Source organism: Oryctolagus cuniculus, chromosome 3 (assembly GCF_051225735.1).
Source record: "Oryctolagus cuniculus isolate XC-2025 breed Fujian yellow rabbit chromosome 3, ASM5122573v1, whole genome shotgun sequence".
NCBI classification, from domain to species: Eukaryota; Metazoa; Chordata; class Mammalia; order Lagomorpha; family Leporidae; genus Oryctolagus; species Oryctolagus cuniculus.
The window spans coordinates 923,147-936,970 of NC_142869.1; the positions used below are offsets into that span (position 1 = coordinate 923,147).

The 13,824-nt window shown below is 68.9% G+C and overlaps 1 protein-coding gene across 1 annotated transcript; it reads right to left on the minus strand.

The window, feature by feature from the left end:
* Positions 1-384: 384 nt before the first annotated feature.
* Positions 385-4,762, minus strand: LOC103347324 (aquaporin-12). Its single transcript, XM_051839332.3, has 3 exons — positions 4,092-4,762; positions 3,019-3,135; positions 385-674 (listed from the first exon to the last, which is right to left on the minus strand). The coding sequence occupies exons 1-3, from the start codon at positions 4,696-4,698 to the stop codon at positions 493-495; spliced, it is 906 nt and encodes a 301-aa protein (XP_051695292.1). The 5' UTR covers positions 4,699-4,762; the 3' UTR covers positions 385-492.
* Positions 4,763-13,824: the final 9,062 nt, after the last annotated feature.

Below are 13,824 nucleotides of genomic sequence, written 5' to 3' on the forward strand. Positions count from 1 at the left end.
CCCGGGCTGTCGGTGACGCCGTCTATAAACAGAGCTGGTTCTGTTTCTTGCTCCCAGTCCTGGGGTCCCCGCTGCGGTCACGCCCGCCGGGTGGGCTTTGCCTGTTGGGAGTGCGGGGGACACGTGTGTGCGTGCCGTGTGTGTGGAGACAGCGTGAGGCACCAGCTCTGTGTCCGTCAGCTTTTTTGTGAACAAGGAAGGGACGTGGTGTGGGAGACACTCGCACTGCTTGGGTTTCTCGTGGGCTTTACTCCTGCTGCCTGGGGGGCTCCTGAGCACCCCCACTGCCCCCAAGCTGCTCACCATTGGAAGCCACACGCTGGCAACTACGTAGGGTCTTAGTCTGTAAGCAAGAGGCAGGAGGGAGCTGCACACAAGGTCACGGCAGGGTCACAGCAAGGGTTTATTGCCAGAGCCCAGCTTCCCCAGCCCGGGCTCCCAGAGGTCCCAGGGCCCAGCCCTCGGCCACTCCATCCTCCACCGACGCGCAGCTCAGTGGGCGCGGAGGGCAGGCTGCCCCGCCCTGCCCCGCCCCCACTCCCGGCCCAGGTCTCCGGAGCTTGGGGCCGGCTTCACTCTGGGGCTGCGGTACTTGCTCCTCTGCCTGTAGAGCAGGTTGGTCTGGAAGAGGCGGGGGAGGCGGCCCTGGTGCAGCAGGACGGCCAGCACCATGCCTGCAAGAGACCAGGTCAGCCGGGAGTGCAGACCCCGGGATGGGGACCCAGGAAGGGGGTCCTGCGGGGGCCCTGGGGAGCTCCTGGCAGGCCACTCCCCTCGGGAGGTGGGTACAGGCCCGGCCCGGGCTCCTCCCTCAAGGCCTGGAGCCTGTGTGGCCTGCCTCCTGCAGGGGGCGCTCTGAGCTGGGAGGCTGACGAGGCCTGGACCCCTGTTCGGCCCACACCCCAGGAACCGAGAATCCTGAGTCCCCCGGGCTCAGCGTCCCTGAGAAGGGCACAGACATCTCTGAGTCCAGAGACCCCTTACCAGGACAGGAGTTCTGCAAGGGGCCATGGGGCCGGCGCCGTGGCACAGCGGGTTAGGCCACCGCCTGTGACACTGCCATCCCACATGGGCACCGGGGCCAGTCCTGGCGGCTCCACTTCCAATCCAGCCCCCTGCTTACGTCCTGGGAAGGCCATGGAGGGTGCCCCAAGTGCTCGGGCCCCTGTGCCCACGTGGGAGACCTGGGCGACGCTCCTGGCAGCGGCCTGGCCCAGCCAAGGCCGCTGCGGCCCTCTGGGGAGTGAGCCAGCGGATGGAAGACCTCTCTGTGTCTCCCTCTCTCTGTTACTCGCACTGTCACATAAGTAAATAAATCTTTAAAAAAAAAAAAAAAGAAAAGCTTTAGCCCGACATGGCCCTAAGCCCCAGGTGGCTGGTGTCCACGTGGACACGCAGAGGAGGAGCCGTGTGCGGAGGGGTCCAGGGCAGCGAGGGTGACCAGCAGCCACCAGCCGCAGGAGGAGCCGAGCCTGCCGAGCCCTCCTCCCGGACGTGGGTCCTCCAGGGTCCAGTGACACAAGCGCCCAGGGAGCCACTCTGGGGTCCACCCTGGGGCCCAGGACGGGGGTGCTCAGGGCTCGGGGACAGATCTCAGCCCAGACGCCGATGCCAGCCGGAACGCCCTTCAAGGGCTGTGGGATCAAGGCCCCTCGTCTCCGGGAAGGGCACTGGGGTGCACTGCCAGGGTCAGGTGCACCCCCAAGAGATGTTGTGAACCCACACAGGGTGGGGGGCAGAGCTGGAGCAGCGGGTGAGAGGTAGGGCTCACTCCTGGGAAAAGGTGGGTGCCACAGGGAACCCCTGAGTCGTGACGGAAGACGGTGGCTTCGGGTGAAGGAGAAGCACCCAGGATGCTCCGGAGAGGAAGCCAGGGGCTGGCAGGAGAGGGACAGCCAGCCCAGAGCCCAGCCCCCACAGCTGACCCGGGAGGGACAGCCAGCACAGAGCCCAGCCCCCACAGCTGACCCGGGAGGGACAGCCACCCCAGAGCCCAGCCCCCACAGCTGACCCGGGAGGGACAGCCAGCACAGAGCCCAGCCCCCACAGCTGACCCGGGAGGGACAGCCACCCCAGAGCCCAGCCCCCACAGCTGACCCAGGAGGGACAGCCAGCACAGAGCCCAGCCCCCACAGCTGACCCGGGAGGGACAGCCACCCCAGTCCCCACAGCTGATCCGGGAGGGACAGCCAGCCCAGAGCCCAGCCCCCACAGCTGACCCAGGAGGGACAGCCAGCACAGAGCCCAGCCCCCACAGCTGAGCCGGGAGACACAGCCACCCCAGTCCCCACAGCTGATCCGGGAGGGACAGCCAGTCCAGAGCCCAGCCCCAGCCCCCACAGCTGACCTGGTGCCACTGGGGTCCCTCTTCCCTGAGGCTCCACCCTCAGCAGCTCCAGCCCGGGGGGTGAGGCCCTCAGGGAGCCCCCCAGCAGGCACCATCTCCGCATATTCCCCCAGCACCACCTGCGGCCCTGGCTCCACCTCCTTCTGATGGGGCCAATCACAGCCCCTCACTGGTCTCGGGGTGACCCTGGACCCCAGGGAGGCAGTGCCTCTTCACGTGTGCTGCCCCCGCAGCCCCTCCCCAGGGCCAGCCCAGTCCCTTCCCTCACCTGTCAGGGGGCCCAGCCTGGTCCCTGCCCTCACCTGTCCAGTACACCTGTGCTCACCCATCAGGGGGCCCAGCCAGTACACCTGTGCTCACCTGGCGGGGGCCCGGCCCAGCCCCTGCGCTCACCCATGGGGGGCCCAACCCGGTCCCTGCTGCCACCCATCAGGGGGCCTGGCCCTGTCCCTGCGCTCACCTGTCAGGGGGCCCGGCCAGTACATCTGCCCTCAACTGTCAGGGGGCCTGGCCAGTACACCTGTGCTCACCTGTCAGGGGGCCCAGCCAGTACACCTGTGCTCACCTGTCAGGGGGCCCAGCCAGTACACCTGCGCTCACCTGTCGGGGGGGCCTGGCCAGTACACCTGCGCTCACCTGTCGGGGGGCCCGGCCAGTACACCTGCGCTCACCTGTCAGGGGGCCCAGCCAGTACACCTGGGCGTATTCCAGCAAGCTGTTTCCTTCGCAGTGGAAGGTGAGTGAGGCAGCCAGAGCAGGGTTGAAGAAGGCAGACGTGTAGGGCCCGGCTGTGGACAGGCCAGGCAGTCCTGAGGCTGGTCCCGCCTGCAGTGGCCCCTGGCCCCCCAAACCTACCCACAGCCAGGGAGTGCCTGGGACAGGGTCTCACCCGGGGCCACGTCTGCCACAGCTGGGGGCAGGGAGGCGGCTCTCAGAGAGGCCAGCACAGGAAAGGGGGATGGGGGACAGAGCTGGCAGTGTCCTCAGCCCAGCACAGCGGGGCCACCGCTAAGAAGCAGGGAGAGTGCCAGGCCCAGGCAGGTGCAGACCTGGGTGCACAGACCCACCCCGTGAGGCCAGCCCACTGGCCCTGGGGTCCTCCTGTGCCGAGGCAGGAGCCCAGGCAGCCTGATCCCCTCCCAACCTCCACGTGGGCCTCCCATGGCCTTGGCGCTCAGTATCTGGGGCTGGGTGCTGGGTGCAGGGTGCAGGGTCCTGAATGACATCAGTCCTGAGAGTGGAGACTGGGAGGGGCCTGGGCTGCAGCCCTCCTGTGGGATTAGCCCACACCCAGCACCCCTGTTCGGGGGAAGAGCCTGGGGCACCTGGGTCAGCCTGGGTGGGGGCAGGGGGGCCTGGCCCAGGGTCTCTGGGTGGGGGCAGGGGGGCCTGGCCCAGGGTCTCTGGGTGGGGGCAGGGTGGGCCTAGCCCAGGGTATCTGGGTGGGGGCAGAGAGCTCAGCTTCACCAGCTGGAGGGCCCAGTGGGAAAGACAAGAACCGGGTGAGAAGGGGCTGGGGCTTTGTCACCTGGGGAGGGGTGGTGGCCAAGGTCACAGGGCCCCCACACCAGAGCCTGGGGAAGCTTCCCCGGGCCCCAGGCAGAACAGGAGCAGCTGGGCGCTGGGGAGAGGCACAGCCGGGTGGCCTGGCATCCGGTCTGGGAGCCGCCTGGCCTCGGCAAGCTCGTGGACGCCTGGCCAGCTGGGGCTCCCAGGGGGCCCGTCGGGAGGGAAGGGGGCTCACCTGTGTAGGCCACGACGGTGACCAGCAGGGCCAGGGCGGGCACCCTGTAGGCGGGGAGGCTGCGTCGCAGGCACAGCAGGGTCAGGTGGAAGACGAAGGCGCAAGCGGCCTCCACCAGGGCGCCGTGGGGCACGGACGTGTGCAGGGCGGAGCTGCAGTGCCCGGCCAGGAGGCTCTGCAGCAGGTGCAGCTCACTGAGCTCCCAGGCCCAGCAGCGCAGCGTCAGCGCGTGGGCGGCCTGCACGCCCAGCCCCTGGGCCGCCAGCTTCAGCAGCGTGCTGGCCAGGGACGCCTCGGCCATGAGGAGCTCCTGCAGGGCCACGGCCGGGTTGGCCGAGGCCCCGTCCAGGGTGGCCCCGTGCACCAGGAACAGCAGGAACAGCAGGGTCAGCAGCACGTCAGGCCCGAAGCCCCCGGCCCAGGGCCCGAGTTCCGCCAGCCCCCGCAGCTCCAGGCAGCAGGCCGCCAGCTGGGCTGCGCCCGCCGCCTCCCGGGCGAAGCAGGCGTAGGCGCCCGCGGGGAGCAGGGCCTTGGACGCCCTCCTGGCCGTCTCGCAGAGGGCGCAGGTGCCGAGGAAGAAGCAGAGGGACACGTTCAGCCCCGTCATCGCGCGGACACCGGGTGACTCGTGGCAGGCCCGGGGCGCCGGAGCCGTGGGAAAGGCGCAGCTGCACCACCTCCGCCCTGTGCACGCCCACAGAGACCCGCCCCCGGGGCGTGGGACACAGCAAGGCCCAGCTCGCCCGCCCCCCAACCCCCGCCTGCCCCGGGTGCCTGCTCTCCCCAAGCTGGCAGCCACGCTCCGTGACTCACCAGGACACCTGCTCCTCCCCGACCTGCGCCGGCCACACGGGGCCAGGGCATCCCCCCTGCACCCGGCCTGTGTCCTCACCGCAGCACCACCCGCCCTCGGGGTCAGCTGCACTGGCGTCAGCAGGCCCCACAGTGACCCCACGAGGGAGCGGCAGGGGTGCAGAGAGTGGGGAGCACATGCGGTGACTGCCCCAGGGTGACCCCAGCACTGCCTCCGAGGGCCACCCTGGACCGAGCTGTTTCCAGGGCAGAGGTTGCCAGGGAGGGGGAGCGTGGGGGGGGGGAAGCCCAAGCCTCCTCCCTGCTGCCCCTCCGGGGAGGTGGGGAGGCCTGGGGAGGGGTGTGTCGGGTGGGAGGGCAGGGCCCCCTGGGAGGGGGCAGCTAGCGAGTGGGCAGGGCAGCGTGGTGGGGAGTCAGGCACACACCCAGCTGCCTCCTGTCCTGGCCGATGGCTGGTTTGGGATGGGAAGGCCGGGCCCTGAGCACAGAACCAGTCTCTGAAGACTGAAGGCAGGGCCCGGCGTCACCCCCGCCCCACACTGAGCCCACCTGGAGGCCCCACACCTCCTTGAGGGCTGTGGACAGCACTGAACCTGCTGGCCTCTTGTGCCCCGGAGTAGAAGGCCCGAGACTGGTCGGAGACAGCTGCACCCCAGCCTGATCCCCGGCGGCTGCCCATGGCCGGGGTCCTGAGCGAGTGGGGGGAGGGTTGGGTGCTCGTTGGGGAGCCCCTCCTAGGCGCCCGTGCTGGCCCCATCCAGAGCCCTGGGTCGGCCGCTGCTGAGCTGCCCCGAGCCCCAGCAGAGAACTGGGCCCCCACAGGGCACAGCAGCAGCGGCTGGGCACCCCGAGGGCCAGGTCCGCGGCCAGGAGGTGGTGACCCTGGGGGGCCAGTCCAGGGAAGGGAAGCAGCAGGCTGGCCCGGCAGAGGGTGTGGCACGGCTGGTGAGGGACCAGGACCTTTGGGAGGAAGCCGACCGAGCGTGTTTCCTGCTCCGGGGCCCCGAATGCGGCTCCAGGCACCTGCGGGGCTGTGTGCGTGGCGGGGGGGGGGGGAGTGAACACTCCCTGCCCTCGTGGTCCCTTCAGTGATTCCCGCTGCCCGCCTGCTGCTCTTACTCACCCCTTCCTCCAGGTGGGCGCCCCGGCATCGCTCCTGGCCACGCCCCGTGGTCACACTCCCTTGGCTGCCCCCCACATATCGGGCTCCCCTCACAGCTTGTCCCTGGGTGCACAATAGCACAAAGCCCCCTTGCTGCCTGCTCTGCTGGGCACTGGCCTCCCCAGCGGGCGTCCGGGTGGTCCCGCTGGGTCTTCGGGACCCCTCAGCGGCCAACCCTCTCAGGTGCGGTGCTCACTGGGTGGCGCTCACGGGCTCGGCCTTTCTCTTGGTCTCACTGTTAGGATCCGGGTGATGGCACGGCTTCTCCCCAGGCCTGGTGCAGTGAAGGACCCCAGGGTCTCTGGCCACCTGACGCCCAGAAACTCGAGGACGGATGCGTACGCTCCTGTCGCCTGGCGGCCCACAGTTGTGAGCAGGAGGCTCCCGTGGCTGGTGTGGGGACCGACCACAACTCCAGGCTGTGGCCGGCTGTGGCTGCACGACACAAGGCTGGAGCGAGTGTCCCAGGCTTGGGCCTCCTTGCTCAGGACCGGGCAGGGGCTGGTGAGGCGGTGCCCAGCAGGGACTCCGCGTGTGATTGTAAGAGCCGTGCTCACTGGAGTTTGGTTCTGGAAGAAGCTCGGGTGACGTCGCTAAAAACGCTCCCTGTTCCTCTGCCCCCTGGTGTGTGACGTTGCGGGCGCCGCAGGGCCTGGCCCCGTGGGCACCGCCTCCTGCTGCCCTGCAGCCCCACACCCTGCTCTGGGCCAGAAAGCCTGGGCAGGAGCTTCCTCCAGGCCCAGCCCAGCCCCCGCCTCGCTCCCCAGGTGCCCCTCCCCCCCCACCCAGAGCACCTGTGGGGGCTCCTACAGAGGATGAGCTCAGTGGTCACCCCAGGACACTGCTGACCTCACTGTCCCAGCCTGACACAGAGGCGCCCCAGGGGCCCTGAGCGGAGACCAGAGGCCCAGCCCTCGTCTTAGGCCTGATTTCCAGGGCCCGACCTCGGCCCTGCTCTGACCCTAGGCCTCCCTCGTGTTTAGAAGGGACCTCAGAGGTCAAGCTGTCACCTCGCCCCTCCTTCAGCCACTGCTGGGCCACTCCCAGTGACACTGGGAACTGACGGCTTAGAATCTGGCTTCCCTCAGGACCAACCCCGTGGCCCAGAGACCCCTGCCCCCTCCACAGCAGCCTGGCCTTTGGGAAAGAGAATGCGGTCCCAAGCCTGGACCACTGTGAGCCCCTCCCCTGCCCGGCAGTGTCCTGAGGCTCAAGTCTGAAACCCGCTCCCCCATGCCCTGGCTGTGGCCCCGCCCCCAGCTGTGGTCCTGCCCCTGGCTGTGCCCCCGCCACTGTGGCCCCACCCCTGGCTGTGCCCCCCCACTGTGGCCCCACCCCTGGCTGTGGCCCCACCCCTGGCTGTGCCCCCCCACTGTGGCCCCACCCCTGGCTGTGCCCCCCCACTGTGGCCCCACCCCTGGCTGTGGCCCCACCCCTGGCTGTGGCCCTGCCCTGGCTGTACCCCCCCCCCCCGTGTCCTACCCCTGGCTGTACCCACCCTGTGGCCCTGCCCCTGGCTGTACTCTCCCCGGCCCTGCCCCTGGCTGTGCCCCCCCACTGTGGCCCCACCCCTGGCTGTGGCCCTGCCCTGGCTGTACCCCGCCCCGTGGCCCTGCCCCTGGCTGTGCCCCCCCCACTGTGGCCCCACCCCTGGCTGTGGCCCCGCCCCTGGCTGTGGCCCCACCCCCAGCAAGGAGAGAGGAGCCTGTGCAGAGGAGGAAGCCGTGCCCAGGGTCAGGCTCGGAACCGTGGCCCCAGAGCCTCCTGCGCATCCCACCCGCTGCCCGCGGTGCTGCTCTCGGGCAGCTGCCCCAGGGGCCAGAGTTGGGCCCCTCCTCCCCAGACCTGGGCCTGCAGGGTCACGGCCCGCTACCTCACCCCTCCTTTTTTTTTTTTTTTTTTTTTAAGATTTATTTATTTATTTGAAAGGCAGAGAGAGAGAGAGAGAGAGAGAGAGAGAGGTCTTCCATTAGCTGGTTCACTCTCTAGATGGCCACAATGGCCGGAGCTGAGCTGATCCGAAGCCAGGAGCTTCTTCCAGGTCTCCCACGTGGGCTCAGGGGCCCAAGGACCTGGCCATCTTCCACTGCTTTCCCAGGCCACAGCAGAGAGCTGGATCGGAAGCGGAGCAGCTGGAACTCGAATCTGTGCCCTCACTGGCACTGCAGGCGGTAGCCAGAGGAGTCTGCCCACCGCAGGAACCCTGGCCACGTGTCCATGATCCCCACATGCAGCTCAGGGGAGCAGCCCGGGATCCGGGAGGAGACCGCCCCGTGTGCTTGGGGACGGATGCAGCGGGGGCGCGGGGCTCGGCAGACCACGGACTGGGGTGCACTGGACCTCAGCAGGGCCAGGACCAGTGGCGAGGGCATGGGACATGTTTGTCGCCTGCCTTTCTAGAAAGGGTTGGCCGCCCGCTGACCCGGGGCCTGGCTCCCGGCTTGCTACAAGCAAGGGCGGTCCTGGGTCTCTAATGGCCACTCTGCTGCCCGCTGGCTCCTGTCCAAGCTCCGCCCACCGGGGGCAGCAGGGCGGTGTGCCCTGGTCCAGCCTGCACCACCCTCTGCACAGCCTGGAGTGCGTGGGATCCCCACCCAGGATTCTGCTCCCTGTGGGCCTGCCACTGCCCTCAGCAGGAGGCCTCGGGGGGCACCCCCACAGCCGACCCCCCGCCCCCGGCTCTCCCAGCCACTGCTGCTTCGCTGTGACGAGGAAAGGCAGAAGGGACAGCGTCCGGTGGCCCGGCTTCCCTGCCCCTGCTGGAGGAGGAGGGACTCCGTCTCCCACCTGCCCGCCTCCCCACAATCCCCGCCCAGAGATGACGGTGTCCCCGGCCCTGGCCAGAGTCACGGGCGCGAGCCCAACCCCATGCTGAGCCCCCACTGCTCACCGAGAGGTCTCCGTGCGCCCTGATGTCCTGGGATGTGTCCTAGGCTCCAGCGATGGACAAACCAGACACCAGCTGGGGGCAGGGGTTCCCCCACCGTGTGTCCAGACAGCCCCTCCTGGGGGCAGCGGCTCCCCTGTCCTCAGCAACCCCTGCTGGGACCCCGCGCGTGAGGTACCCCGTTAAGGTCCAGGAATGCTGCCCCCCAGCCCTGTGTGTGGTGGGAGTGTCCTGTCCCCCCAGCCCTGTGTGTGGTGGGAGTGACCTGTCCCCCAGCACTGTGTGTGGTGGGAGTGACCTCTCCCCCAGCACTGTGTGCGGCAGGAGTGTCCTGTCCCCCAGCCCTGTGTGTGGTGGGAGTGTCCTGTCCCCCAGCCCTGTGTGTGGTGGGAGTGACCTGTCCCCCAGCCCTGTGTGTGGTGGGAGTGTCCTGTCCCCCCAGCCCTGTGTGTGGTGGGAGTGACCTCTCCCCCAGCCCTGTGTGCAGCGGGAGTGACCTCTCCCCCAGCCCTGTGTGTGGTGGGAGTGTCCTGTCCCCCAGCCCTGTGTGCGGTGGGAGTGTCCTGTCCCCAGCCCTGTGTGCGGCGGGAGTGACCTGTCCCCCCAGCCCTGTGTGCGGCGGGAGTGTCCTGTCCCCCAGCCCTGTGTGTGGTGGGAGTGTCCTGTCCCCCAGCCCTGTGTGTGGTGGGAGTGTCCTGTCCCCCAGCCCTGTGTGCGGCGGGAGTGTCCTGTCCCCCAGCCCTGTGTGTGGTGGGAGTGTCCTGTCCCCCAGCCCTGTGTGTGGTGGGAGTGTCCTGTCCCCCCAGCCCCGTGTGCGGCGGGAGTGACCTGTCCCCCCAGCCCTGTGTGTGGTGGGAGTGACCTGTGCCCCCAGCCCTGTGTGCAGTGGGAGTGACCTGTCCCCCAGCCCTGTGTGCAGTGGGAGTGACCTCTCCCCCAGCCCTGTGTGTGGTGGGAGTATCCTGTCCCCCAGCCCTGTGTGTGGTGGGAGTGTCCTGTCCCCCAGCCCTGTGTGTGGTGGGAGTGTCCTGTCCCCCAGCCCTGTGTGTGGTGGGAGTGTCCTGTCCCCCAGCCCTGTGTGCGGCGGGAGTGACCTGTCCCCCAGCCCCGTGTGCGGCGGGAGTGACCTGTCCCCCAGCCCTGTGTGAAGTAGGAGTGACCTGTCCCCCAGCCCTGTGTGTGGTGGGAGTGCCCTGGCCTCTTCCGTCGTATGTGAGCAGCAGGCCAGAGCGGCAGCGGGCAGGGGCGGTGAGGCTCCGGGGCTGAGGACGGGCAGGCGCCCTGCCGGACGGTGGTGCGAGGTGAGCAGCTTTCCCTGGTGGCTGCGGAGGGCAGCTGGGGCGGCCGCCGCCCATGGTCAGCACTCAGGGTCACCCCTGCTGTGGGGGTCACCCCTGCTGTGGGGGTCACCCCTGCTGTCGGGGTCACCTCTGCTGTTGGGGTCACCCCTGCTGTCGGGGTCACCCCTGCTCTCAGGGTCACCCCTGCTGTGGGGGTCACCTCTGCTGTCGGGGTCACCTCTGCTGTTGGGGTCACCCCTGCTGTCGGGGTCACCCCTGCTCTCAGGGTCACCCCTGCTGTGGGGGTCACCCCTGCTGTTGGGGTCACCTCTGCTGTTGGGGTCACCTCTGCTGTTGGGGTCACCCCTGCTGTCGGGGTCACCCCTGCTCTCAGGGTCACCCCTGCTGTGGGGGTCACCCCTGCTGTTGGGGTCACCTCTGCTGTCGGGGTCACCTCTGCTGTTGGGGTCACCCCTGCTGTCGGGGTCACCCCTGCTCTCAGGGTCACCCCTGCTGTGGGGGTCACCCCTGCTGTTGGGGTCACCTCTGCTGTTGGGGTCACCTCTGCTGTCGGGGTCACCTCTGCTGTTGGGGTCACCCCTGCTGTCGGGGTCACCCCTGCTTGGGTGGAGGCTGCTGAGGCCGCAGAGGCAGCTGCTCCCATGGAGATGGCGCCACGTGGGCAGCACTGCCTCCCACAACTCCAGGGCCATGGCTGGCAGCAAAGGGTCCCTGACCCCTGAAGTCTCCCTGTGCAGCCGGGAGGCCGAGGAGGGGCCTGTGGGCCGTGTCCAGCTGGGCTGGGCTCTGAAGCGGCTGCGGGCCCAGCTCCCCAGGCGCCCACCCTGTGTCCCTGGGCCTGGGGGAGCCGTGGGGCGCTGCCTCTGCTCCCAGCCCTTTGGGGCCCCAGGCCTTTCTGGAACCTTGTGGTGAGCAGAAGTGCCCACTGGAACGCATGCCCAGGCGCAGCCCTGGGTGTGAGCCCCCGGCCCCTCCTGCCCCTTCCTCACTGGGCTGCCCAGCAAGAGGGCGGAGGGAGGCAGCAGGCCTGCCCCAGCCTGCAGAGGGCTTCCCAGAGGAGGTGGCGTTGGGCTGGGCCTGCAGGGCCCGGGCTCCTGAGGCTGCTGCTCTCCTGCCTGGGTTCTCTCTGACCGGCTGCCCCACCCTCTGCAATGGTGCCGCCCGGAGCCCTGGGCACCCTGGGCACCCCTAGGCAGAGCACAGCTGGGGGCTGGCGGAGGGGGCCTCTGGATCAGAGGTGGAGCCAAACTGACACCCAGAACTCGAACCTGGGCATCCTCAGCGGAGCCTGAACTTCTGGGTCTAACCGTGACCCGCAGGTGCAGACAGGTAAGGCGCTGCTTCGAACACCCCTCCCCCCGACAGGGCTGCCTGGCCCTGGGTGTAGGCCAGGTCCTGGCACTGGGGCCGTCCTGGCCCTCAGGGGTGTGCCCTGGCCCTCAGGGGTGTGTCCTGGCCCTCAGGGGCGTGTTCTGGGCCTCAGGGGTGTGTCCTGGCCCTCAGGGGTGTGTCCTGGCTCTTAGGGGTGTATCCTGGCCCTCAGGGGTGTGTCTTGGCTCTCAGGGGTGTGTACTGGCCCTCAGGGGTGTGTCCTGGCCCTCAGGGGTGTGTCCTGGCCCTCAGGGGTGTGTCTTGGCTCTCAGGGGTGTATTCTGGCGCTCAGGGGTGTGTCCTGGCCCTTAGGGATGTGTCTTGGCTCTCAGGGTTGTGTCCTGGCCCTCAGGGGTGTATCCTGGCCCTCAGGGGTGTGCCCTGGCCCTCAGGGGTGTGTCCTGGCCCTCAGGGGCGTGTTCTGGGCCTCAGGGGTGTGTCCTGGCCCTCAGGGGTGTGTCCTGGCTCTTAGGGGTGTATCCTGGCCCTCAGGGGTGTGTCTTGGCTCTCAGGGGTGTGTACTGGCCCTCAGGGGTGTGTCCTGGCCCTCAGGGGTGTGTACTGGCTCTCAGGGATGTGTCTTGGCTCTCAGGGTTGTGTCCTGGCCCTCAGGGGTGTATCCTGGCCCTCAGGGGTGTGTCCTGGCCCTCAGGGGTGTGTCCTGGCCCTCAGGGGTGTGTCCTGGCCCTCAGGGGTGTGTCCTGGCCCTCAGGGGTGTGTCCTGGCCCTCAGGGGTGTGTCCTGGCTTTCAGAGGTGTGTCCTGGCCCTCAGGGGTGTGTCTTGGCTCTCAGGGGTGTGTACTGGCCCTCAGGGGTGTGTCCTGGCCCTCAGGGGCGTGTTCTGGGCCTCAGGGGTGTGCCCTGGCCCTCAGGGGTGTGTCCTGGCCCTCAGGGGTGTGTCCTGGCCCTCAGGGGTGTATCCTGGCCCTCAGAGGTGTGTCCTGGCCCTCAGGGGTGTGTCCTGGCCCTCAGGGGTGTGTACTGGCCCTCAGGGGTGTGTCCTGGCCCTTAGGGATGTGTCTTGGCTCTCAGGGGTGTGTCCTGGCCCTCAGGGGTGTGTCTTGGCTCTCAGGGGTGTATTCTGGCGCTCAGGGGTGTGTCCTGGCCCTTAGGGGTGTGTCCTGGCCCTCAGGGGTATGTCCTGGCCCTCAGGGGTGTGTCTTCCTCTCCCTGACCCCAGGCAGACCCTGGTGAAGCCTCAGGGGTCTCCTGCCTGGAGCATGGGGTGGGGGCGGGGCTGGGCAGGCGGGTGCAGTCTGGGTAGAGTCCTTGCTGCTGCCGGTGCCCCCACACCTCAGACCCCTGTTCTCCAGCACCCCTGCCATCTGGTCCCCTCTGCCTTCCAGGCCAGTGAGTCCCGGCCCCGCCCCCTGCAGGGTTCACAGAGTGAGGCAGAGTGGGGTCGGGGAGCCCTGGTCCTGGATGCTGGGAGCCCACTGAGCAGCAATGGTGGGCGCAGGGTGGGGGAGGAGGGCCGAGGGCTGCGGTTGAAGCAGGCCTCCAAGGCTGCCTTGAAAGGCTGGACACAGGAGCCTGGGGTCAGCTTTGCAGTTTCAAGGCCCCCCAGCTGCTGCTGGCTGGTGAGGGGCCAGAGGGAGCAGGTGGGGGGGCTGGAGGTAGGGGGGCCTGGTGGGTGTGTGGAAAGGAGGGGTGAGGGTGGACCCCCAGGCCTGGACACTGGGGGAGGCTTTGGCTCCAGATATGGCCACAGGTCCTGCTTTGGGCCTACAGACCTGGCTCAGTGGACAGGCAGGGGAACGGATGGACCAGAGCTGGGGGGTCTGGGGCTGCTGCACCCCTGCCCCGACCCCCACACGCTCTGCAGCCACCTGAGCCGGTTCCACGGCAGACCCGGGCTCAGAGGCAGGACGTCTCCCACTGGGCAGAAGCCAGGGCAGGCGGCAGCCCTGTGGGTGCCCAGAGCAGTGTGGCGGAGGCCACCAAACCCCACGGTACACAGGCACGGGGCCTCACACCTGCCCACCCCAGAACGAGCTCCCAGCCGACCTGGGCCAGCAGTCACACACTGAGCAGGCTCAGCGCTGAGCAAGCACCTGGGGACTCAGAGGCTGAGCACCCGCCCAGCACCTGCCACGGCCGGCGGGGCCACGGCTGCCCAGCACCTGCCACGGCCAGCGGGGCCACGGCTGCCCAGCACCTGCCACGGCCTGCAGGGCCACAACTGCCCAGCACCCGCCA